The sequence below is a fragment of the Diaporthe batatas genome, assembly GCF_019321695.1.
Source record: "Diaporthe batatas strain CRI 302-4 chromosome Unknown Contig00010, whole genome shotgun sequence".
NCBI classification, from domain to species: domain Eukaryota; kingdom Fungi; phylum Ascomycota; class Sordariomycetes; order Diaporthales; family Diaporthaceae; genus Diaporthe; species Diaporthe batatas.
The window spans coordinates 1070453-1093615 of record NW_025408557.1 but is presented as its reverse complement, the minus strand read 5'-3'; the positions used below and the strand labels follow the sequence as shown (position 1 = coordinate 1093615).

The following is a 23163-nucleotide window of genomic DNA, read 5'->3' as shown; positions in this document are numbered from 1 at the left end:
ATATGCATGTAGGCACGGTACTTTCTTGCAGCATGCTTGCTGCATGAGGTGCACACCGACCTTCCGAGCCGTGCGTGCCTCCTCAAGCCACTCGATGATATTGATTATTGTGACTAAAACCTTCCCGCCCCAGGTGCCCGGCATTCGGGGCACGCACGCCCAACCACCAAATGGTCTAGAATCCTACACAAACATTCTCTGGCTGGGCCAACGCCAGGAACACCCAACGCCAGGAACCCAACACCACCGTAGCAGCCACATTGACCGCAGGCCACTTGCGGCCAACGTGACCTTGATTCAGGGCGTCATAGCGCTGCCAGTCCGTAGGTCGTACTCCACGGCTGCCAGGTCATGAGGTTATTAACGTGACCAACGATTTCTTCCTCTCCCCAGGGACCGGTTGGATCGTGTCCCGGACTGTGGGCACCTGGGTTGGTGTTCAATATCCTTGAACCATGGGTGTCCGCCACAGACGATGCCACAGCAGCCAGATGCCACAGCGGTGTGGGGCTGACGTTGGTCTACAGGTCGCAGTGGGGAGGTCAGAAGTGCAACACCTCTATTGGAAATGGTGGCAGCTGCGGTCATCATCTCCTCCCCGTCGTCTTGGCCCACCTAGCGACGGCTCTCTCTCCCGATTACTCGATCAGATCTGCCTCGCATCCTAGCCTGCATCATAATGATAAACACCGAGACAACGCCGATGAAAATGCAGTTATTGTATTCATCAGCTTGGGTGCCCCAGGGTGCTTCAGCGACTGTGTGGGAATGCCATGACAGTCCATCGAGGTAAAAGCTCTATAGGCCGGGCTTTGGTCAACCTTGGAAGTTTCTTCCTGTGCAAGCTGTAAAAATCTCGGATCCATGTTCAGAAGCAACTTGATCTGCATGCCAATCTAGTTAGATCTGTATTGAGGCTGAGTCTCGGATTAAGTGGGTTTCCAGCGAGTTGGTAAAGCAGTTCAGGCTAAATATGGATAAGGTAATCATAGGCATGTGAAGTTACAAGTCAATTGACTTGCTACCCTAGGGTACTAACTAACAAGTTAGGCTCAGAACAAATCAATTCATAGTGCCTAGGTATTAGACAAGTCCAGGTCCATAAATTCAGGCGTGGAAAGCGAGGGTTGAGCCCGACTTATGCAGTCAAGGAGCAGTACAACTTCCAAGTTACAGATAGATTGAGCCCTGCGACGATGGCTACTTGGGTATGCCTGTGCCCGGGGGAGTCCGCTGCTTCAAATAAAATAGTACATGAAGAGACTTTAGAAACTCACCGTAAAAATGGTTCAATTGCAATTTTTCGAAGCAACTGAGGCAACGAAATCTCGGAAGAGCTTCGAGGTTCTTGCTATTATCTCGCAGAGAGCACTAGGTGCTGGGAACCTTGCAGTCCAATTCATCCTCACTTATTATTACTAGAGATCGGATATTCGCACCCACCATAACGGAGGGTATACCCAAGCCCCAAAGGATACCCTCTCATAGCACAACCTCCTATGTCATAACCTCCTATAGGACAACCTCCGATGGGATGAATTTATGAGATAATTACTCGTAATTTAGTACTAACCCAAGCATTTTGATCTCCGAGTTCCTAGCATAGGTGTACACTCCGTTTTGGTTGGTACGACTATCCGATCTCTATTACTAACTTACTATACTTGACCGATAGGCTACATACGTACCAAGGTAGGGAGCTCGTGGAGAAAATCAAGGCCCAAAAAAAGAAAAAGAAAAAAAAAGAAAAGAAAGAGAGATCTGCCAGAGCAACAAGCAAACCAGGGTTTTGTGGGACTCGGTCGAACATTGTGTCACTTGACATGGACAACAATAGTACTTGCTTACTATCAAGGAGCAGTCACTCTCCAGCCGAGCAGGCATATCGTCCTGCGGGACGCCTAACATACACGGGATCCCACGTAAGTCGTTAGGGTACGCAAAGGGCGGGATCCGAAAGCGACGTCGTTCAAATATAGTGTCTTGCAGATAAGGTCTGCTGTGACTCGGCCAAACACTGCATAGCATGAGGGTCTTGACTCCACCCACCATCACATTGAGTATGTACAGTTCCTTATGACACTGGTACCACAGTGTGATCGGTGGCTTACGGCTTGACTTGCAGATCCCAATGACACACATGCACAGTCAGATGTAACGAGCGATCTCTGCCGCCAACGGGGTGGCTGCATTTCGACTAGTTATAGGGTAATCGGCGTAATTCTGAGTAATACTTGTTCATACTGAGAGCAATTTTTCCGCATCGAATTCAGTGCTGAACCCTCGCAGTCTCCTTCAGGATGCTGATCCGCGGCACCACGGTCTGTACGCTTTCCTTCGATATCGGCGTCCCGGATTTGACATCGTTGATGTCCCATTCCCCAAACATCCACTCCTCGATATCCAGCGGCTTCAGGAGAGGAAACGAAGTGCTCCACTGACCTTCTATTGACATCAGACCCGCAAGGGAGGCCTGCGCTCCTTCAAGAGTCGTTCCTGTGACGCTTTCCTTGCCCTTCTTCCACTTCCAGCCCTTCCAGCCCTTCCGCTTCCTCGCCTGCTGTTGTCTGACGTATAAGCAGTCCGCGGCGAAGCTCTCGTGCTCGGCGGCCAGAAGTGGCCGGGTCCTCTCTAGGTCAAGCGACGCGAGAGTAGACGCGGGGCGGACCCAGAGCCCGTCTATCCCGCGAGGGTTCTGATAACTGGCGAGGTTATTTCGGCGTACGACCACGACGTTCGAGACGGCGGTGGAGTTGTCGATAAAATTGGCAACAGCCAGAATTCCTTCCTGCAAGAGCTTGATTGTCAGCCGCTGACTGGCCTCGTGCCATGAGAGGTGGCAAACACTTGCATAGGTCTCGTGGTGAACCTCCCAAGGCGTTACTCTTAGGGGGAGTCTGACAGACTTTGCCTCTGGACGCCTCTCCCAGTATCGTACGATGGTGCCCATGAGGCTCAAGCACTCGGGGACGGCCATTATGACTACCAGGATCCGATAGTTTGCAAGGTGGAAGTCTGACATCAGAGATATGACGTCGTCAGGAGTGCGGCATGCACTCTCGATGAGGACGTCGATTCGGCGCTGCATCAACCACCTGCTTGTTAACATGAGCCATTTGCGGGCATCCGTGCTCGTAGCAGCGCATGTTATATTAGGATGGCTCTTGATGAGGTGTATGTATTCGGGATCTATGTTTCCAATGAGCATCTTGTCATCACTACCCTCTGTTTGGGTGGGCTTCATGGGATAAGGGGGTGCCCAAGGAACTCACGATAGGCTTTGTAGACGTCCGCGATGAGATGTGCTGGTTGACGCCCTTGCATCACATCAAATAGATCGGCGGCGAGACGAGTCTTTCCGGATCCTGTTTGACCCACGACAAACACGGCAATTGGCTGGACGCCGTCCTCCAGATGACCGACATCCTTTAGATGCAATAATTGCTCTTTGACGATGCGTCGTTCGAAGATCTTCCGGTTGGCCTTGTCCTTAAGGATGTAATTGTTTGGATTGCCATCAACTTGAGCAGCAGTGATGGCTATTACGGGGATGAGCAGAGCAAGTTCCATCACTGTGGTCCACTGGTGTAGGAGGGGAAAGACGATGATGGTGAACAGTTCCTAGGTGTCAGCGATGTGTTGTGAGGTGGTAAAGACAGAGGGGTGTAACAAAGATGTTGAGCAAGGGGAGAAAACTGAAGGACCCAACTGAACGCACAGGAGCTCAGAGTTCGGTGCCTAGAGTGAAGAGGTCAGAACGATTAGCTACCTAGGTACGCTTGGGTAATTGCTCGCGGGTGTGCTTGCCGGTACTGTTGACACTGCTTCAATGGGAAGTAGCCTCCACGGATGATACCTCACACTTCCGATTCGAGTATTTCCAGCTGTTCTTCCCTTCTTAATCCGTCGTGTCGCTCGCTCCACAACTGTACGTGCAACTATGGTCCAGGAGGAAGTCTCTTGATATGGCAGGTGATAAGGCGAGTACCTCGAATCGATCTGGGCAACACTGGGCTCTGGACATCAAGAGGAGCAAGGACAGCGGTGAGCTTCCTAATAATGATATTTGGTTGAACCAATGCAGCTCGCCTCCTCAGAACGGGGTGAGCATTGCTCTTGATGGGTTCCTTGCTGCTGTCCGCAAGGACCCATCGTCAAGTCTACCGTAGCCCTCGTTTGACACATCATGGTAGCGATCTTTGAGGGTTAGCAGTGAGCTCGAATTAATCTACACTGGCCGACAATTATAGTAGCAAGACCTTAAAATCGTATTATATATATTATATATTATTTAATAGTTCTATTTTTAATCTTTATATATAATACTTTTATATAATAATAAATATTTAATATTTAATATTTAAAGAAATATTATATAAATAATATTATTTATTAAAAAGTTAATAAAATAATTATATAATATATTTAAAATAAATTAATATTTTAATATTTATACTTTTATATTAATTTTATAAATATTTATTATTTATTATATATTATTATATTTATAAATAAGTTTTTAAATATAAAATTAAAACTTTTAATTATAATTTTTAAATTAATTTTTATTTAATTTAATTTTTAAGTTTATTTAATATTTTATATTTTAAATAATTAAAAGTTTAATTTTTAACTTTAACTTTAAAAGTATTATAAATTTTAATTTATTTTAAATTAAGTTTATAATTTTTATTTTTAAATAATACTTTTTATTAAAAAATAAAGTTTTATCTTTATATAATTATTTCCTTATTTATTTATAAATTCTTAATATTATAAATTTAAATAATAAAATATAATTACTTTATTTAAATATTATATTTTAATTTAATAAATTAAAAGATTATTTTAAATAATTATATTTATAAAATTAATAGTTTTTAAATTTATTAAATAAATATTTATTTAAATAAATTTAAATTTTTAAAAGAATAATAATTTTATTTATATTTATTTTAATTAATATATATTTAGATTTAAATTATATAATAAATTTAATATTTTATATAATATTTATTAATATTAAATTAAAAACTTATAATTTATAATAATTTTAATTTCAATATATTAATTTTAAAAATATAATTTAAAATAAAGCTTTTAATATTCTATATTTTTTAAAATATATTAATATTATAATTTAATAATATTTTATAAATATATAAATAAAAATAAAAATAATAATAATTTAAAAATTTAAAAGTTTTAATATAAACTTTATTTAAAATATAAAGTTATTTAAAAACTTAATAACTTACTTTAAATTTATATTTAATATTAAATAAAAGTTAAAATAAATAATACTACTTTATAAACTCTATAAATCTTATTTAAAATAGTTAGGCACCGGCTACAAGTATTTATAGCCTGCTAAGACTAACCCGGACTAAGGTAAGGATGCAAAAAAGTCTAAAAATTATCTGATTTTGCCCGGGCTCGAACCGGAGACCTTACGCGGATTCACAAAGCATCTCCCATGATGTGAGAACTTAATGTGAGGCGTACGTGATAACCAACTACACCACAAAACCACGTTGCTTGTTGAAAGGAAATGTGTAAAGTATTATTATAACTCTCATTCAATGTACTGTAGGCGGAAATTAATGAATAAGTACTTAATAAAGAAAAAAGGAGGGGTATTAAAAAAGAAACTAAATATTTATATATTTAAATTTAAATTTTCTATATTTTTTAATATTTTATATAAAGCTTTATTTATAAAAAGTCTAAGATATTACTTAAGCTTTATAATATAAAGGCTTAAAGTTTATATTAAATAGAGTGGATTTAAAGAGTAGGATTATTTAAAGAGAAAGAGAAGAAAAGAAGGTTGCCCCTTAGGCCTCGGGGCGAGAGGTAATAGTGTGGCAGCCTTATCGATAAGGGAGCCTGCAGGGACCCCTGCAGGGCCCACCTGCCCCTTGACCCTTGCCCCTAACTAGGGCCAGCTAGGGTGAGGGGGTGAGCCTTAGAGCGTGAAGCATAGTAGAGGGCCGGTAGGCACGACCTAAGTTTTTAAAGAACTAACCTACCCTCTTTATATTCCTTAAAATTTAAAAAAAGACTTATTTTTTAAAGTTTTTATAAATTAAAAAGTTTATACTTTAAGTTATTTAAAGTTTATTTAATAAAAAAAATAATATATAATAAATAAAAGTAAATATATAAATATTTAATTTTAAAAAAAATTATATTTAATATATAATAATTATAATATTATTTTATTTTTATTTAATTATTAAGTTATTAATTTAATAATTTTTATTTATATTATATAAATATATTTTAATATATTTATATAATATTTATTAATATTAAATTAAATAATTTATAATTTATATTAAAATTAATAATATTAATTTAAATTAATTAAATATAGTTTAATATATTAATATAAAAATAAATTTTAATAATAAATAATATTATAAATATAAAATTAAAAGATTTATAATTATAATCTTTTAATTAATTTATATTATTATAATTTAATTTAACTTTATTTAAACTTTATTTAAATCTTTTATATTTTTTAAAAAAGTTAAATTTAAATTTTTATAAATTTTAATTTATTTTAAATTAAATTTATAATTTTTAACTTTTTTAAAAATATATTAATTATTTTATATATTAATAACTTTTCTTTAAAATAAAATTTATTTTTATATAATTATAAATTTAATTTATAATAATTATTTTTATTTATAAATTATTAAAATTATAAATTTAAATATTATATATAATAATAAAATATTTCTTTTAAATATAAAGTTAAAAACTTATAATTATAATTTTTAATTAATTTTTATTTAATTATTTTATTATATTATAATTTAGTTTAATTTCTAACTTTATTTAAGTTTTTTAAATTTATTTAATATTTTTCTTTTAAGTAAATTAAATTTAAATTAAAAGCTTTAAATTTAAATTTAAAATTTTTATAAATTTTAATTTATTTTAAATTAAATTTATAATCCTTAACTTTTTAAAAATATATTAATTATTTTAAATAATAATAACTTCTTTTAAAGTAAAGGTTTACCTTTATATAATTATAAACTTAATTATTAATAATTATTTTTTTATTTATAATTTATTAGAATTATAAACTTAAATAATAGAGTATAGTTACTTTATTTAAAGGTTATATTTTAGTTTAGTAGGTTATATAATAAGTTAAGTAACTACTTTTAAATAGTTTTATTTATAATATAGTAGAGTAAATAGATAGGTGTTTATTTAAATAAAGTTAGAACTTTTAAAGGAATAATAGCTTTATTTTTATTTATTTTAATTAACTTATACTTAAGTTATATAGTAACCTTATATATAATATTTAATAGTATTAAAACTACATAGCTTATAGTTTATAATAGCTTTAATTTTTAATAAATTAATAATATTAACTTAAACTAATTAAATATAATTTAATATATTAATATAAAAATATCTTTTAATAATAGATAGTATTATAAATAATTATAAAGTTATTATAAAAGTTTTATATAATAAACTTAATTAAATTAATCTTTAAAAGATATATTATATTTTATTTTTTAAAACTTTAATTATTTAATTTTAACTTAATAATAAAACTAAAAAATATAAATAGTTTATAATAATAAAATATAAATATTTTATTTAAAAATTATATTTTAATTTAATAATATAATAAATTAAATAATTACTTTTAAATAATTTTATTTAAAATATAATAAAATTAATTAATAAATATTTATTTATAAAATAAAATTAAAATTTATATATTTTATATTTAAAAATATAGACTATTTATATTTTTTTAGTTCCACTACTAAGCTGGAAGCAAATAATTAAGGTCCTAAAAGGACAAGATATAATATATCTTTCAAAGATTAGCTTAGCTAAGTTTGCTATATAAAACTTTTCATAATAACTTTATAATTATTTACAACGCCGTCTGTTGTTAAAAGACGCCTTCCTGCACTAGTGTGCTGGGCCGTGCCTGGTCGGTTTAGGCCGGCGCTGTTAGCCTTGACATGAACCGGTCCGTCGAAGGTTGAAGCCATCACGAACCACGGGCTAGTCTGACGCCGGCGAGTACTATATATAAGTGCCAAAAATTTGCCGTGTAACTTAGGCAAGTTGGCTAAAATAGGCGAAGATAAAGCTGCCATTCCCCCAAGGGACACGTACAGGTTCTGGCTCTGCTCAAGCAAACACCCATCCATCAGCTCCGCTGCGTTGCAAGCAAAACCACTTAAAAGCAATTACTTAACCTGCCACGCAAACCAAGAAACAACCAGGTAAGGCAACCACACTCCATTACTGCGCACAATATCTAGGTTTATAGTTCTAACAACTTTGCCACGAATAAAAAAAAAAATGGCCATCAACAACTAAGTTTATAACCATATAAAGGCAAACCTTTACTTTAAAAAAAAGTTGTTAATGTTTAAAATGGTTAATATATTTTTAAAGAAGCTAAAAAATTACAAGCCTAATTTAAAAGAAATTAAAATTTATAAAAATCTTAAACTTAAATTTAAGGGTTTTAATTTAATATTTATATTTATAAAAATAAAAGCGCTTATATAACTTAAAAGAAGGCTTAAACCAGGCTAAAAATTAAACCAAATTATAATAAAAAAAACTAATTAAATAAAAATTAATTAAAAAATTATAATTATAAATCTTTTAACCTTATACCAAAAAGAATATTTAAAAATATAATATTTTTATTTTTATTTATTTTTATTAATTTATATTTAAATTATATAATAATTTTATATATAATATTTAATAATATTAAAATTAATTTATATTTTATAATAACTTTAAATTTTAATAATTTAATAATATTAATTTAAATTAATATAATTTAATATATTAATATAAAAATATTTTTAATTATAAATAATATTATAAATAATTATAAAATTATTATAAAAGTTTTATATAATAAATTTAATTAAATTAATTTTAAAATATATTATATTTAATTTTTAAAACTTTAATTATTTAGTTTTAATTTAATAATAAAATTTAAAATATAAATAATTTATATATTAATATAAAAAATTTATTTTAAAATAAAAATATTATTAATATAATAAATTATAAAGTTATTATTAAAGTTATAATAAATAAAAATAATATAAAATATATTTTTAATAATTTATAACTTTATATATATTAATATTAAATATAATATAATATTATAAACTTTAAATAAAATTAAATTTAATATTTAAATAAATTTTATTTTAAAATTAAAAATAAAATATAAAATATAAAATTTAATTTTTAAAATTTAAAATATAAAAAATTATTTTTAATTTTTATAAATTAAATTATATAAATTATAAACTATTTATATTTTTAATTTTATTATTAAATTAAAATAAATAATTATAATTTTAAAAATAAAATATAATATATTTTAAAAATTAATTTAATTAAATTTATTATATAAAACTTATTATAATAACTTTATAATTTATTATATTTATAATATTATTTATTATTAAAAATATCTTTTATATTAATATATTAAACTATATTTAATTAATTTAAATTAATATTATAAACTTTAATATAAATTAATTTATTAAAAATTAAAATTATTATAAATTATAAGTTAATTTTAATACTATTAAGTATTATATATAAAGTTACTATATAACTTAAATAAATATAAGTTAATTAAAATAAATAAAAATAAAGCTATTATTCTTTAAAGGTTCTAACTTTACTTTATAAATAAATATTTATTAAATAAAATTATTTAAAAGTAATCATTTAATTAAATTAAAATATAACCTTTAAATAAGGTAATTATACTTTATTATTACTTTAAATTTATAATTTTAATAAATTATAAATAAAAAAGAAATAATTATTAATAATTAAATTTATAATTATATAAAATAAACTTTTACTTTAAAGAAAAGTTATTATTATTTAAAATAATTAATATATTTTAAAAGTTAAAAATTATAAATTTAATTTAAAGTAAATTAAGATTTATAAAAATATTAAATTTAAGTTTAAAAGTTTTAATTTAAATTTAATTTATTTAAAAGAAAATATTAAATAAATTTAAAAAATTTAAATAAAATTAAATTAAATTATAATATAATAAAATAATTAAATAAAATTAATTAAAAATTATAATTATAAATATTTTAATTTTATATTTAAAATAGAAATTAAATTATATAATATTTTAATTCTTTTAATATAAAATTAAAAGATTTATAATTATAATTTTTAATTAATTTTTATTTAATTAATTTCTTTTATTATAACTTAATTTAATTTTTAATTTAATTTAAACCTTTTAAACTATATAAATACTTTTATTTTTATAAATATAAATATTAAATTAAAACCTTTAAGTTTAAGTTTAAAATTTTTATAAATTTTAATTTCCTTTAAATTAAATTTATAATTTTTAACTTTTTAAAAATATATTAATTATTTTAAATATTAATAACTTCTTTTAAAGTAAAATTTATTTTTATATAATTATAAACTTAACTATTAATAGCTTTTTTTTTATTTATAATAAAGCTATTAAAACTATAAACTTAAAGTAGTAATAAAATATAATTACTTTACTTAAAAGTTATCTTTTAATTTAATAATATAGTAGGTTAAGTAACTACTTTTAAGTAGTTTTACTTATTTTTTAAGTTCATTAAATAGGTATTTATTTAAGTAGAGCTAGAACCCTTAAAAAAATAGTAGCTTTATTTTCACTTATTTTAACTAACTTATATTTATATCTAAGTTATATAGCAAATTTAATACTTATATATAGTGTTTATTAACATTAAACTAACCTATAGTTTATAATAGTTTTAACCTTTAATAAACTAATTTATATTAAAGTTAATAGCGTTAGCTTATATTAATATAACTTAATATATTAATATAAAAAGTATCTTTTAATAATAAATAGTATTATAAATATAAATTATAAAGTTATTATAAAAGGTTTATATAATAAACTTAATTAAACTAATTTTTAAAAGATATATTATATTTTATTTTTTAAAACTCTAACTATTTACTTTTAACTTAATAGTAAAACTAAAAAATATAAATAATCTATATAATATTTTAATTTTAATAAAAATTTAAATATTTTTAATAATATTATTTTAAATAAAATATATATTAATATTTTAATATAATAATTTTTATTTTAAAAATATTTTATATATTTTAAATTATATTTTATTTTTATAACTTTAATTATTATAAAAGTTTTATATAATAAATTTAATTAAATTAATTTTTAAAATATTATATTTTATTTTTAAAAACTTTAACTATTTATTTTTAATTTAATAATAAAATTAAAAATATAAATAATTTATATTTTATTTTTAAAATTTTAATTATTTTTTAAAATTTAATAATTAAATTAAAAATATATAAATAATTTATATATTAAAAAATAATTTAATTATTTATATTAATAATAATAAAAAAATAGTAAAATTCTTTTTAAAGTTTAATCTTTAAAACTTCCTTTAAAGATTCTACTTTTAATATATAGTAGTAGAAGTACTAGTTTGTTCGGAATCCCCTTACCGGCTTCTCTTGTTTGCTGTGACTCCTGATCAAGATGTCTTACCGAAACCGACCCGACAAGGAGCAGAACCCCTCGACCCTAGTCCTAGTATCCGCCACCCCAGCCATCAACCAGGTTACAGACTACCGCGGATTAAGCAGCCTGATTTAGGAGAACATGGACCTGCCTGCAGATCTCTGTGTGGATGGTGAGATTGATAAGGAGAGTGGCCTGCTTTGCGGCCTACCTGAGGATATTTCAGAGGCTCGCAAGCGCGAGCTTACACGGGCCTTCACCGTGAGTAAGTGGAAGTGGTGGTACGTGTCGCCCATGGATCAATTAGACAACACCAAGGAGGATGAGAGCACCCGCGGCCGGGAAGTCGTCAAGGGCATGCTAAAGTGCATTTACATGCGCCGTGGCATGGATACCATCCTACAGTCACCCAACCATAGCGATGGCTCGCCGTGGTATGTGAGCCCTCGAGATGGCATCCCCCCGCACCACATCGAGACGCATGCCCTGAGCTACGCCGCTCTGAAGCCCATGGTCGACAAGTTTATGAACGATCACTTTCAGGACCTTGCCGTGTCCTCAGGGGCTGCTGGCCCACAGTCGATGGCTGTCACTCTGTCACACGGCGCCCAGGTCCAGGCCACCTCAGCGGACGAGGGCGGGGAGGATGACGGCGGTAACCTGGACATTAGCCTCCTCCGGATCCTGAATATGGCCTCCGCGGATTTCCTGAGTGTAATGGCCATGGACTGTATGGCCTGCTTCCCAGCAGCACTAGCTGACAAGTAGCTACTTGCCGTGGCCTTGCGGATGAGTTCCATTCGTTGGGTGTCGAGGGGCATGAGGGCATCGTGGGTATCAAACCCCGATAGGCTAAACTTGTAGGGGCGCTCCTTCGGCTTTGTGAAGGTGATGGTTGTCTCCTTTTAGGAAATAGGAGGTAGGAAGAAGGAGGGTAGGAAAAAAGAGGGTAGGAAAAAGGAGGGTAGAAGAAGGAGGGTAGGAAAAAAGAGGGTAGGAAAAAGGAGGGTAGGAAAAAGGAGGATAGGAAAAAGGAGGGTAGGAAAAAGGAGGGTAGGAATAAGGAGGGTAGAAAAAAAAGAGGGTAGGAAAAAAGAAGGTAGGGATAAGAAGGGTAGGAAAAAGGAGGGGGGGAAGGAAGGGGGGTAAAAGAGGGAGAATAAAGGAGGGGGGGGAAGAAAGGAGGAAAAAAGAAAAAAATATTTTTTTAAAAAAGTTATTTTTATAATTAATATATATATATATATATATATATATATTTAATTATATTAATTTTTTATATTATATAATTATTTTTAAAAGAAATTTATATATAAAGTTTTTAATAACTTTATATATATTTTATAATTTTTTAAAAAACTTTAAATTTTTTATATTTATTATATTTTTCTTTATTATTAAAATAATAATTATTAATAATAAAATATAAAGTTTTAAAAAAATTTATTATATTTTATTTTATATTTTTATAAATTACTTTTAAATTTTTTTAAAAGTTTTAATATTTTATTAAAAGTTTTAAAAGTAATATATTATAAGTTATTTCTTTATTTTAATCTTTTAAAATTAACTATATATTTAAATTATTAATATAAGTTATTATATATATATAAATATATATAAAGTAATTTTAATTAATTAAATTAAATTATATAAAAAATAAAAATTAAGTTTAAAAGTTAATAATAAGTTTTTATTATAATTTATTAATTAAAGTTATATAATATAATTTAAAGTATTTATTAATTATAATTTCTTTTATTTTTATATAAATAAAAACTTTAATATTAATTTATTTAATAATAATTTTATATATATATATATATATTTAAAAGATATTTTTAAATTAAAATTCTTTTAATATAATTTATTTATATAATAATTATTTTAAAATTTTAGTTTTATTATATAATATTTTTATAATAATTACTTTATAAATTATTTTTATTTATAATTTTAATTAATATTATTATTAAAATAATACTTTTAATTTTATTTATATATTATAAAATTAAAATTATAAATATTTATTATTTTATAATTATTATTATTAATATTATATATTTTATAAAATATTAAATTTTAAATATTTATTATTATATAAAAATATTAAGCTAATATTTACTTACCTAATAATTATATCCACTCACCTAGTTTTTTTTAACTATTTACCTAATATAAAAATTTATATATAGAGCTTATATAAAACTATATACCTAATTAGAATTCTCTAAATTTTTAATACTTTTAGTATAAGCCCCTTTTAGCACCCCTTTTAGTACCCCTTTTAGCACCCCTTTTAGCGCCCTTTCTAGCACCCCTTTTAGCACCCTTTTACCTTCACCTTTACCTTTACCTTTACCATTTAGTCTACATACATTTAGGTACTAACTAAACATTTAAATACTAATTAAATACTAAAAAGCTAGAAGTTAAAAAAGTAAAGGTAAAAACTATACTCTTTTTAACCTTTTAATACCCCTTCTAACCCTCTAGCACTCTAAACTTCTAGCCTTTTAATATTTAGTTAATATTTAAATACTTAATTAATACTTAAATATATATAGCCTAGAAGGTATATTAGAAGGTATATTAGAAGGTATATTAAAAGGTATATTAAAAAGTGTACTAGAAGGTGTACTAGAAGGTATACTAAAAGGTGTACTAGAAGGGGTTTATATTAAAAGTATTAAAAATTAAAGAAGGAAATTATATTATAAAGTCTTTTAATACTAACTTAAAAGGTACTTATAAATATAAAAGAGTTACTTAAAAAAATTAATATTAAGTAAGTAATTAATAAAAACTAAATAAGTAAATATAATTATTAAATAAGTAAATAATAGTTTAAAAATATTATATATATTTTAAATATATATAAAATAAAAATAAAATTATATATATATTAAAATATTTTAAATTATAAATTAAATTAAAATATTTAAATTTATTTATTATATAAAAATTAAAAATTAATTTTATTTATTTAAATTATTAATTTTTAAAAATATAGTAAATATAAAAAAATTAATTAAATAAATAATTAAATAATTTAAAAATAATTATAGTTTTAAATTAAAATAATAAAATAAAATATTAATATTTAAATTATAAAATAAAATTATTAAAATTATTATTTTATTTATTTTATATACTTTATATATTTTATATATTTTATATATTTTATATATTTTATATATTTTATATATTTTATATATTTATATATTTATATATTTTATATATTTTATATATTTTATATATTTTATATATTTTATATATTTTATATATTTTATATATTTTATATATTTTATATATTTTATATATTTTATATATTATATATTTTATATATTTTATATATTTTATATATTTTATATATTTTATATATTTTATATATTATATATATTTTATATATTTATATATTTTATATATTTTATATAAATTATAAAACTTTAATTTTAAATTTTTATATTATAAGAATTATAATAATATATTTTTATATTAATATAAAATTATTTAAAGTTAAAATTTATAATAATATAAATATAAAAAAGTAATAAAATCTAATTAAACTCTAACTTTAAAATTTTCTACTTATTTTATTTAAATTTATTAAAAAATAAAGTTTATAAAACTACTTTTCTTACTTTATATTATTTTTATTTAAGTAAGTTAGACTAAGTTAAATATAGTGTTTTATTTTTCTTAAGTGTGTGGGGGTTTTAGCTGTGCGGGGGTGGTGTAGCACGGTACGGTTGGGCATAAAGCAGTGTATTGGTGGGTTGGTTCTCTAAGAGAGGAAGGTCTGCCTACGCAGGGCGTGGGCAGAAGGTCAGGTAAGCTGACCCTTCCTGCTTACGTAAGCTAACTATCAGACTGGCGCACCCCCTACGGTCTGCACCAGGGGGTTTTGGCCCCCCCTATGCCGGTAGGCGTAGGGGGCAACCGAAGGTCTGACCCCCGGGTAGTTGTTGAATCCCGAGGACCACCGTGGTGGCTAATGGAGGGGTCCACGGGAGCAGAGAGGACGGCAATAAGCCGGGCATAGGAGCAGATCTCCCGGGCTCGGCGACGGCAGTGGGTCCTGTCTTGCGGGGCGGTGGCCGCGTGCGGTCCCGAGACAACCGGTCGCGGCTCGGGAGAGGCGTCTTAGTGGATGTTCCTGAAGTCCCTCTAACGGGGCCACCCTTGCAAGAAGTGTCCAACTGGGCGATCTTGGGGCGGACTAGGTGGGAAAGCGTGCCCACCTCCATCGTCATTTTTTCTAGACGGCGCTCCGGTTTTTGAACGCCCGCCTGGCTCAGATTGCTATTAAGGCGGTTTACATGGTATGGTTAGCCGTGGCGTTCAGATAATCCCAGTCAAGGTGGGAGCGTGCTGCAAGCGATATATAAATAGACCCTTCCTCCCATGTGTTCATAACCGTGAATGAATCTAGCCTCGTCTCTATCCAAGGATATCAACAAGTCTGCGGTTGATCGTGACCTCAGAATTACGCACGAGGTTTGAGTGGATATCTTCACGCAAGGGTCCGTGTTTGCCACGTTTTTGAAGATATTTGATTGCAACAATAGCAGCACGACATTGACAGTTTACGTATTGACGGAGTCTACCTTGTTGACCTCAATAAAACGGTATTATCCTCTCCCAACCACACCGAGCCCTGCAAAAATGGTCAACAGAGCAGCCGCAAAGCTCCGAGCACAGCTCGCCGACAGGGACAACATCATCGTCTGTCCAGGAGTGCAAGATGGACTGTCCGCACGAGTGTGCCTCGATGAGGGCTTCCAGAACCTCTACATGGTAAGTCTGCTTGCTGCCCCATCCCCGCCTTTCTGCCACTCCAGTGCGTGCTCCCCTTCCATCCGTTAGGGGGCGAGGCTCCTCGGGTCCCGTCCGATCGAACGGCCGACTGACTGACACACACCAAAACACAGACCGGCGCAGGCACAGCAATGTCCGTCCTGGGCATGCCCGACCTGGGCCTGACAACAGTAGACGACATGGCCCGCAACGCAGGCATGATAGCCAGCCTCGACCGCTCGGTGCCGGTCATCGCGGACGCGGACACGGGCTTCGGCGGGCCCCTGATGGTCGCGCGGACGGTCGAGAAGTATGCCTCGGCCGGCGTGGCGGCCCTGCACATCGAGGACCAGGTGGCGGCCAAGCGGTGCGGCCACCTCCTGGGGAAGGAGCTCGCCGGCGTCCCCGAGTACGTCGCGCGCATCCGGGCCGCTGTTGCCGCGCGGGAGGCGCTGGGCGACGACATTGTCATCATCGCGCGGACGGACGCGCTGCAGTCGCTCGGGTTCGAGGGGGCCATCGCGCGGCTGAGGGCGGCCGTCGAGGCTGGGGCGGACGTTGTGTTCCTGGAGGGCATGACGAGCAGGGAGCAGATGGCCGAGTGTGTCGAGGTGATGAAGCCGACGCCGTGCTTCCTGAATATGGTTGTGGGCGGTGTGACCCCGCTGGTGGACAGCGAGGAGGCGAGGAGGATGGGGTACAGGATTGTGATATGGCCTTGCTTCTCGATGACTGCTGCGATGCTGGCGTACCGGGAGGCCGCGAGGGAGCTCAAGGAGCTGGGCATGAACAAGGAGAGGAGGAACGACAAGGGTGAGATTGTCGGTGGTGTCAGGCAGTGTTTTGAGGTTTGTGGACTGACCAGATACTCGGATTTCGACAAGGCCATGGGCGGCCAGGCGTTCTCGAAGGGTGTATAATTAAAACAGCCAGCCCCTTCGTAAGTGTGCGACCCTTCGAAAACCAGAGCGATGTACTTGGACGGTTTGTAGAGAGTGGAAGCGTTTACCCTGGAAAGAGTACGGACATTGGTGTTGTCACATTCGTGAGCCACTTTGGATCCCTTCAAGATGATGATCGTCTCAGCGACAACATAATTGATGCTCATATGCCGAGCTTCATACCTAACCCAATCGCTTGGGTGACAAAACTGCTGTCCAGGAGCGGCGTCCAGAATCCCTTACACCGCGCCAGCCAAATGTGATAACCCAATAGGAGACAGTCTACTTCAACACACACCTCGGGTCACCCTGCCTCAAAGATGGATCAAGGCCAAATCCTTCAGGCGCGTTATCAGGCTGGCACCCGATAGATCTCAATCTCTGATCTGCGGTCCGACAGTGAATCACACGGTTCCGTATGCCCCTGATTCCCTTGTCCAACCATATCCCACCGAGGATTTCCTTGCAACGCAATCCTGTGCCCCTGTTCCAATCTCGACAATAACCATGTAACGGAAAATGTGGTCTTGTGACCAGGAAAGAATAACCGGAAGAAGCCTCTCTACTGCTTGAAAAGTTCAGATGCCCGACCTAATCCAACCCACGCCGAGGACTCCGGAAGTACAATGTGCTGACACTGAGAAGTGGAAAACTCCGTCCAAAAGAACAAGACAAGAAAATTACAATCAAACATAAAGTCGAAGCGCGGGATAGCGTGGTTCCAATCCGAGAGGCAATTTCGAAAGAAAGTAGGCCATATAATCAGGCTAGTCGCGTGTTCCGCCATCGAACTCCGGGACCAAAGAGCAATGCGGCTGGGCGGCGACAAAGCAGGAAGAGAATCTCTCAAGGTTTGTGTTAATGCATTTTCGTCAGTCGTGGGTCCTGTAGCTGTCTCTCTTATGAGGTGTGAGAAGGGACGCTTCTAGGTGTCACATCACCACTGCGTCGTCGGACGACATCTTGCTGCTGCTGCTGAAGCTTTGTAGCACTCGCAATCATCCGCATCTTCTTCCGCACAGAACTGAGTCGGCCTGTGATCATGGTGATCACTGTATCCTGGTCAGTGGGCGACTGGCTGTAGGGCTCGGCAGTGTACTTACATTTTTGCACGGCTTGCTGGTCGTCCGTGTTGATGTCCGAGGAAGGCTCCTCCTTTGAAGACGCATGCTCCTCCTTGGTAGCTCCGAAGACCCGCCTCTTAGGCAGGTCTTCATCGTTATCTATGACGGCCTCTAGCATACGTACTGCTGTGACATAGGAGATCTCGCAACCAGCAAGGTCTTCATTTGAGATCTCGTCGATCGCTGCTTTGCGGCTCATCTCGACGGCACGGTCGTACATGAGTTTTTCGGCGCTTACACCAGGTGTGATAGCCACCCCGTCGACTGTCGATCCACTCGTTGATGCGGGATCCACTGATTGATTACTAGGGTGAGCAGGATGGTCCTCCGGCAATGATTTCTGCGCGTCGATGAGTTTCAATCGCACGATCTCGGCCTTTTCCAGGACTTCGTTGAACCGCGACCGCACCCACTGCACAGCCGAATTAATCCTGGTAATGACGACTTGAATACTGGTTGGCTCTCGCGCGGATGCTTGCCCAGTCGATGATTCCGCTCGCGTTCTCCTCGACCACCACAGGCTGGCGATATCCATGGACTTGGCAAGAAGAGATAGAGCCTTGACGTAAAGCACTAGGGCTTCCTCCGAAAGTGCCACTACAGCATCAACAGTAAGCCCCTCGTCATCGTCAGCAGAGGCCTGGTCGGCCGGCAAGCCACCAAGTCCATGATTAGTCGACGGTGTCAGAGGCACAAGCTGCTTGTATTTCACCTCGGCAAAGCCATACACAACATCACTTCGTGTGGCGTAGTCCTCGATGCACTGGGCTACTCTGGAGTCCTCGTCATACGGCGTGCTTTGCTTGCCATCGCCAATCAAGCCCACGGGAGCTGACGGGGTCGGATAGGCGGGGAATGCACTGTATAGCTGAGGAGGGGAGGCGCCTTTTCCAAGTCCTGGTGGGTATTTGATGCCCAGAAGTCGCAGGCTGGCGTCTTGGATGGCCTTGGAGATGAAAGACGTAGTGGAGCCGGGGCTCGCACTCAGAGAAGATTGACGCTCATGGGCATTTGGGCGCTGCCTTCCCTGCGCGATTTGCATTGCTCGAGATGGCGACGGTGCCACAGCGCCAGTCGTGGAGTCTGGGGCACCCTGCGTCGTCGTACGCCGCACCATCTGTCCTGCTTTGGGCGAGGATCCCTGTGCATGCACCATACGTCCATTCGCAGCCAGCTCATCGGCTAGGGCATTCACTGCGACTTGATTCTTGTCCACGAGCACATAATCACGCTCAAATGCAATTTCCTGCCGAGCCTTCTCCTGTTCGTCGGAGGGGCCTTTTCCTCGACTTCGGGGAAGTTCTCTCGCAGCTCCTCCTGGCGGTGCATCTCGAGCGAGCTTTGTGGCCGATGCGTTAGATAGGGCGCGGCGACGCGCTTCGTAGACGGCCGGCCTTGTCGGGGCGGAAGAGGACGGCACGGGCTGTGGTCGCCGTATGCCGAGACCCTCCCCGCTCTCCTGTCGCGGCGAGTAGCTGAGTCGAGGAGAGGCAGGACCGAATTTGTCATCAGTTTCAGTGGGTGTGCCAAGTGGCGAACGCCTGTAGGGCCTCTCGACGGGAGAGGAGACGGCTTCGGCTCTCCCTTGGTCTTGTTCTGCACCATACCGCCGTATTGAGAGCCGTCGCGGAGGCGCGACGGGCTCATCGGACCTGGAGGCAGATCGGGATTCCTGTGGTCTTTTCTGCTCGACTGGCTTTGGAACGTCATCCTCGACGAGCCCAGGTATTTGGTTTACGACAACTGGATGTGAGAAGAAGTTGTCGAAGGTGATGCGCTCGGAAGGACTTTTCTTGAGGAGAGCGCGGATTAGAAGCTTCATATCGGATGAAAGATTACTTTCCCTTGGGAATTTGATCGAGTCATTTGAAGCCTCTATCTTGCGTAATAGCTCGACGTGGTTGCTTGCACGGAAGGGTGGCCGGCCCGCCGCCATCTCGTACAGAACCGTCCCAACGGACCAGAGATCTGCAGTGGCATCGTAGCGTTCGTAGCGCAGGATCTCAGGAGCCATGTAGAGCGGTGAACCACAAAGCGTTTCGGCAAGAGACGTGGAAGGTAGAACGCGGGCGAACCCGAAATCGGCGAGCTTCAGCATGGGCAGAGAGCGCAGCCCGACTGCGGGAATGAGGCTGTTCTGGCTCGCACTGAGAATTTGTGGCACCTCCCTGTTGCTCTCTCGGAAATCGACGGAGGGGAGCAGGAGCAGATTCTGGGGCTTCACGTCCCTATGCACCAGGTCCAGCTTCCGCAGGAATTGGAGCGCACTCGCCAGCTGCTTGAGGAAATGACGAATAATAACCTCGTTCAGGCCAGCGTTAGGTGTGTTCGGGTATTTCCGTGCCATATCGTGTGTAGCTGGGTTCGTCGAAAGCATATCTCTTTTCTTGATGAAGAGCGAAAGATCGCCGAGAAGGCAGTATTCCATCATCAGGTTGATGTGGGTCGGCGTCTCTACGCATTCGTGGAGGGCGACAATATGAGGATGACGCAGTTTCTCAAGAATCTTAATCTCGGAATAGAGGTTATCCTTCACCTTGCCTTTGAGCTTCCCAAGTTCGACGGATTTGATAGCGACAGCTGCGCCGGAGCTCTGAGAGGAGAAGAGAAGTCAGTATTGACTCATCCGACGGCCTCGGCGGGCGGCGGGGATCGGGCGAGGCACTCGAACAGTAATTGCGAGGCCGAGTTGCCATGAAACAAGGAGCGTCGTTGCCTGCGACAAGAACAGAGAGACGCGAAAGACCATAGACAGGGCTATGCGCTGACCTTGTGGGTACCAACGTAGACAGAAGCGAAGCTGCCCTTCCCGATCTTGGAACCGACAGTCCACTGGCTCATGGCGTCGGATTGGGGCCGCGAGCGCCCAGAAGCGGAGGGTTGAGAAGCCATATCTTCCTGGGGGGTTGGCGGGACAGGAAGAAAACGGTGTTGGCGTAGCCCGTGGGCCTAAAGGGGTAGGGACTCGAGGGTAGCTGTGGTTGTCGTCATGTACACATGGAGGGTGGGATTGTGGTATGGGTGGGATGGACTGGTTCCTGTCTGGGAAGAATGCCCGAGGGCGGGTGTTAGTTCGAGAAGAAGGATGGATTAGAAAGAAGAAAAAAAGGACGAGAAAGAAGAGAAGGCGGAAGGGCGAGGCAAGGCAAGGCAAGGCGAGGCAAGCAGAGCGTTTGGATGATGCTGCCGCGAGGTCGATGGGTAGAGCGACTGCGGCAGGCAAGGATCCGATTCGATGCGATGCAATGCAATGGCTCCGACGGATAGGCGATGGGGGTGGGCACGCGCTGGGGTGGATGTGGAGCTGTCTGTTGGCGCAGGCCAGGGCAGGACGTGCGCCGCAGCAAGACAGCCAGGTCCCTATGTGGAGTTGGGAGGTGCATACTAACAGACAGGGGGCCCTGGGAGCCCTTGGGCTGAAGCGTCAGGGCCTTGCCGGATAAGGCAGGCTGGGTAGGCAGGTAGGCTGGCCCCAGGCTGGGACTATGTAGGCGCGAGGATACGGTGAGGGTGAGGGCGAATTGCCAAGGCCCGCGGTCTATCTTTTTGTGTCCTCGAGACACGGCCAGTCGGGACGAGAACGAGGGGACCAAAGTGGCGGAAGATGAGAGTCGAAAACGGGGGCGGCTCGACAAAGGGAATCCGATCGAAAGCTGTGACAGCGTCCTGTGACTTATCGGCGGTACTGCGTAGACCTGCGGAGGTGGGAAGGGGGGGTCTAGGATTAGCGACGGCGTGCAGCGGTGACGAAGGGCAAAAAGGTGCTGGAGAAGACGTCAGGATGTCGCGACATGGCGCAGAGATGGCACATCCTTACCTGCAAATCAATTGGAAAACAGAGGGTCGGTTCTAGGGCAGATAGGTCTCCGAATTCAAATGAATGAGTCAGAGGGCGAGTGCATTGGGGGACTGATGCGAGATGGATGACAATCTGGACGGCCTGCAGTGGCGGGCGCAACGGGAGTGAGGTGAGTTGATGGGAGGAGGAACCGCCGTGGTCGGTCGCGGTGTTCGCCGTGGGTGGAGGGGAAGGAGCAAGGCGGAGGAGGTCAGTCAGATGGGAGAGGCTCGATTGATCAACTGATTGATGATGGATGGGGAGGAGTGGATGGGACGGTTTGGAAAGGCGGGTTTGAGCAATGGTGTGTGTGTGTGTGTGTGTGGTCGGTTCAAGCCCGGTCGCACAAGTACAATGAAGTTGCGGTGCTATGCTGGCCTACGCCGTGTTAGACTGGCAGAACTGGAAGGGCGTGCCATGAAGAGGAGTCATACTCGGTTCACCTTTGCGCGCAGTGCACGGCACAAAACACCAGGTAGCCTCGGATCAGGGTGCCAGCTGTTTGCCCAGACCTGGGGTGAGTGAGGGCATGACAATCTCATCAAGGCATTATCAACCAGGAACTAGACCGGCACAACCGACCCTGAAGAAGCTTAGATCCCCCCAAGGGAAAAACAAACAGTGCTGGTCCCTCGCGGCGGCAGGGCGGGTGAGCGATGCAGGTGAAGGTGACCAGCAACCTCGTGATGCGAATGATGGGAAACGGTGGCCAATGCCATCCTTGCACCCACCTGCGTGGGCTGCGTGGGTGTGACTCCCTGAGATGGCACTGCCGGGGGAGGCGCAAGGGGGCGGCATGGGGTTGGAGGGCAGGGGGGAGGGGGGTCTCTGCTGCACCTCTGCGCCTCTGCACCTCTGCCCCCG

At 36.6% G+C, this 23163-nt stretch overlaps 4 protein-coding genes across 4 annotated transcripts; 2 read left to right on the top strand and 2 right to left on the bottom strand.

The window, feature by feature from the left end:
* Positions 1-2206: 2206 nt before the first annotated feature.
* KVR01_008503 (uncharacterized protein) lies at positions 2207-4174 on the bottom strand. Its single transcript, XM_044785138.1, has 4 exons — positions 3808-4174; positions 3273-3738; positions 2852-3189; positions 2207-2788 (listed from the first exon to the last, which is right to left on the bottom strand). Exons 2-4 carry the CDS (start codon positions 3568-3570, stop codon positions 2270-2272), a joined length of 1155 nt encoding a protein of 384 aa, XP_044642270.1. The 5' UTR covers positions 3571-3738; positions 3808-4174; the 3' UTR covers positions 2207-2269.
* Positions 4175-11622: 7448 nt separating this feature from the next.
* Positions 11623-12364, top strand: KVR01_008528 (uncharacterized protein; the record flags this gene model as incomplete). The annotated part of the gene is made up of 1 exon (XM_044783955.1): positions 11623-12364. Exon 1 carries the CDS (start codon positions 11738-11740, stop codon positions 12362-12364), a length of 627 nt encoding a protein of 208 aa, XP_044642295.1. The 5' UTR covers positions 11623-11737.
* Positions 12365-16264: 3900 nt separating this feature from the next.
* KVR01_008392 (uncharacterized protein) lies at positions 16265-17410 on the top strand (the record flags this gene model as incomplete). The annotated part of the gene is made up of 2 exons (XM_044786265.1): positions 16265-16396; positions 16531-17410. 2 exons carry the CDS (start codon positions 16265-16267, stop codon positions 17314-17316), a joined length of 918 nt encoding a protein of 305 aa, XP_044642159.1. The 3' UTR covers positions 17317-17410.
* Positions 17411-17467: 57 nt separating this feature from the next.
* On the bottom strand, positions 17468-21652 carry KVR01_008488 (uncharacterized protein). Its single transcript, XM_044782325.1, has 3 exons — positions 21231-21652; positions 18441-21054; positions 17468-18389 (listed from the first exon to the last, which is right to left on the bottom strand). The coding sequence occupies exons 1-3, from the start codon at positions 21351-21353 to the stop codon at positions 18238-18240; spliced, it is 2889 nt and encodes a 962-aa protein (XP_044642255.1). The 5' UTR covers positions 21354-21652; the 3' UTR covers positions 17468-18237.
* Positions 21653-23163: the final 1511 nt, after the last annotated feature.

Bases quoted from the DNA above. Each gene is read 5' to 3' on its own strand.
- KVR01_008503 (XM_044785138.1), bottom strand. From the start codon at position 3,570: ATGGAACTTGCTCTGCTCATCCCCGTAATAGCCATCACTGCTGCTCAA. The intron at 3,190-3,272 runs GTGAGTTCCTTG...TTGGAAACATAG, and splicing joins GGACGTCTACAAAGCCTATC to ATCCCGAATACATACACCTC. The intron at 2,789-2,851 runs GCAAGTGTTTGC...AAGCTCTTGCAG, and splicing joins AGGTTCACCACGAGACCTAT to GAAGGAATTCTGGCTGTTGC.
- KVR01_008488 (XM_044782325.1), bottom strand. From the start codon at position 21,353: ATGGCTTCTCAACCCTCCGCTTCTGGGCGCTCGCGGCCCCAATCCGAC. The intron at 21,055-21,230 runs GTCAGCGCATAG...TTCTCCTCTCAG, and splicing joins TCTACGTTGGTACCCACAAG to AGCTCCGGCGCAGCTGTCGC. The intron at 18,390-18,440 runs GTAAGTACACTG...ACCAGGATACAG, and splicing joins CCAGCAAGCCGTGCAAAAAT to TGATCACCATGATCACAGGC.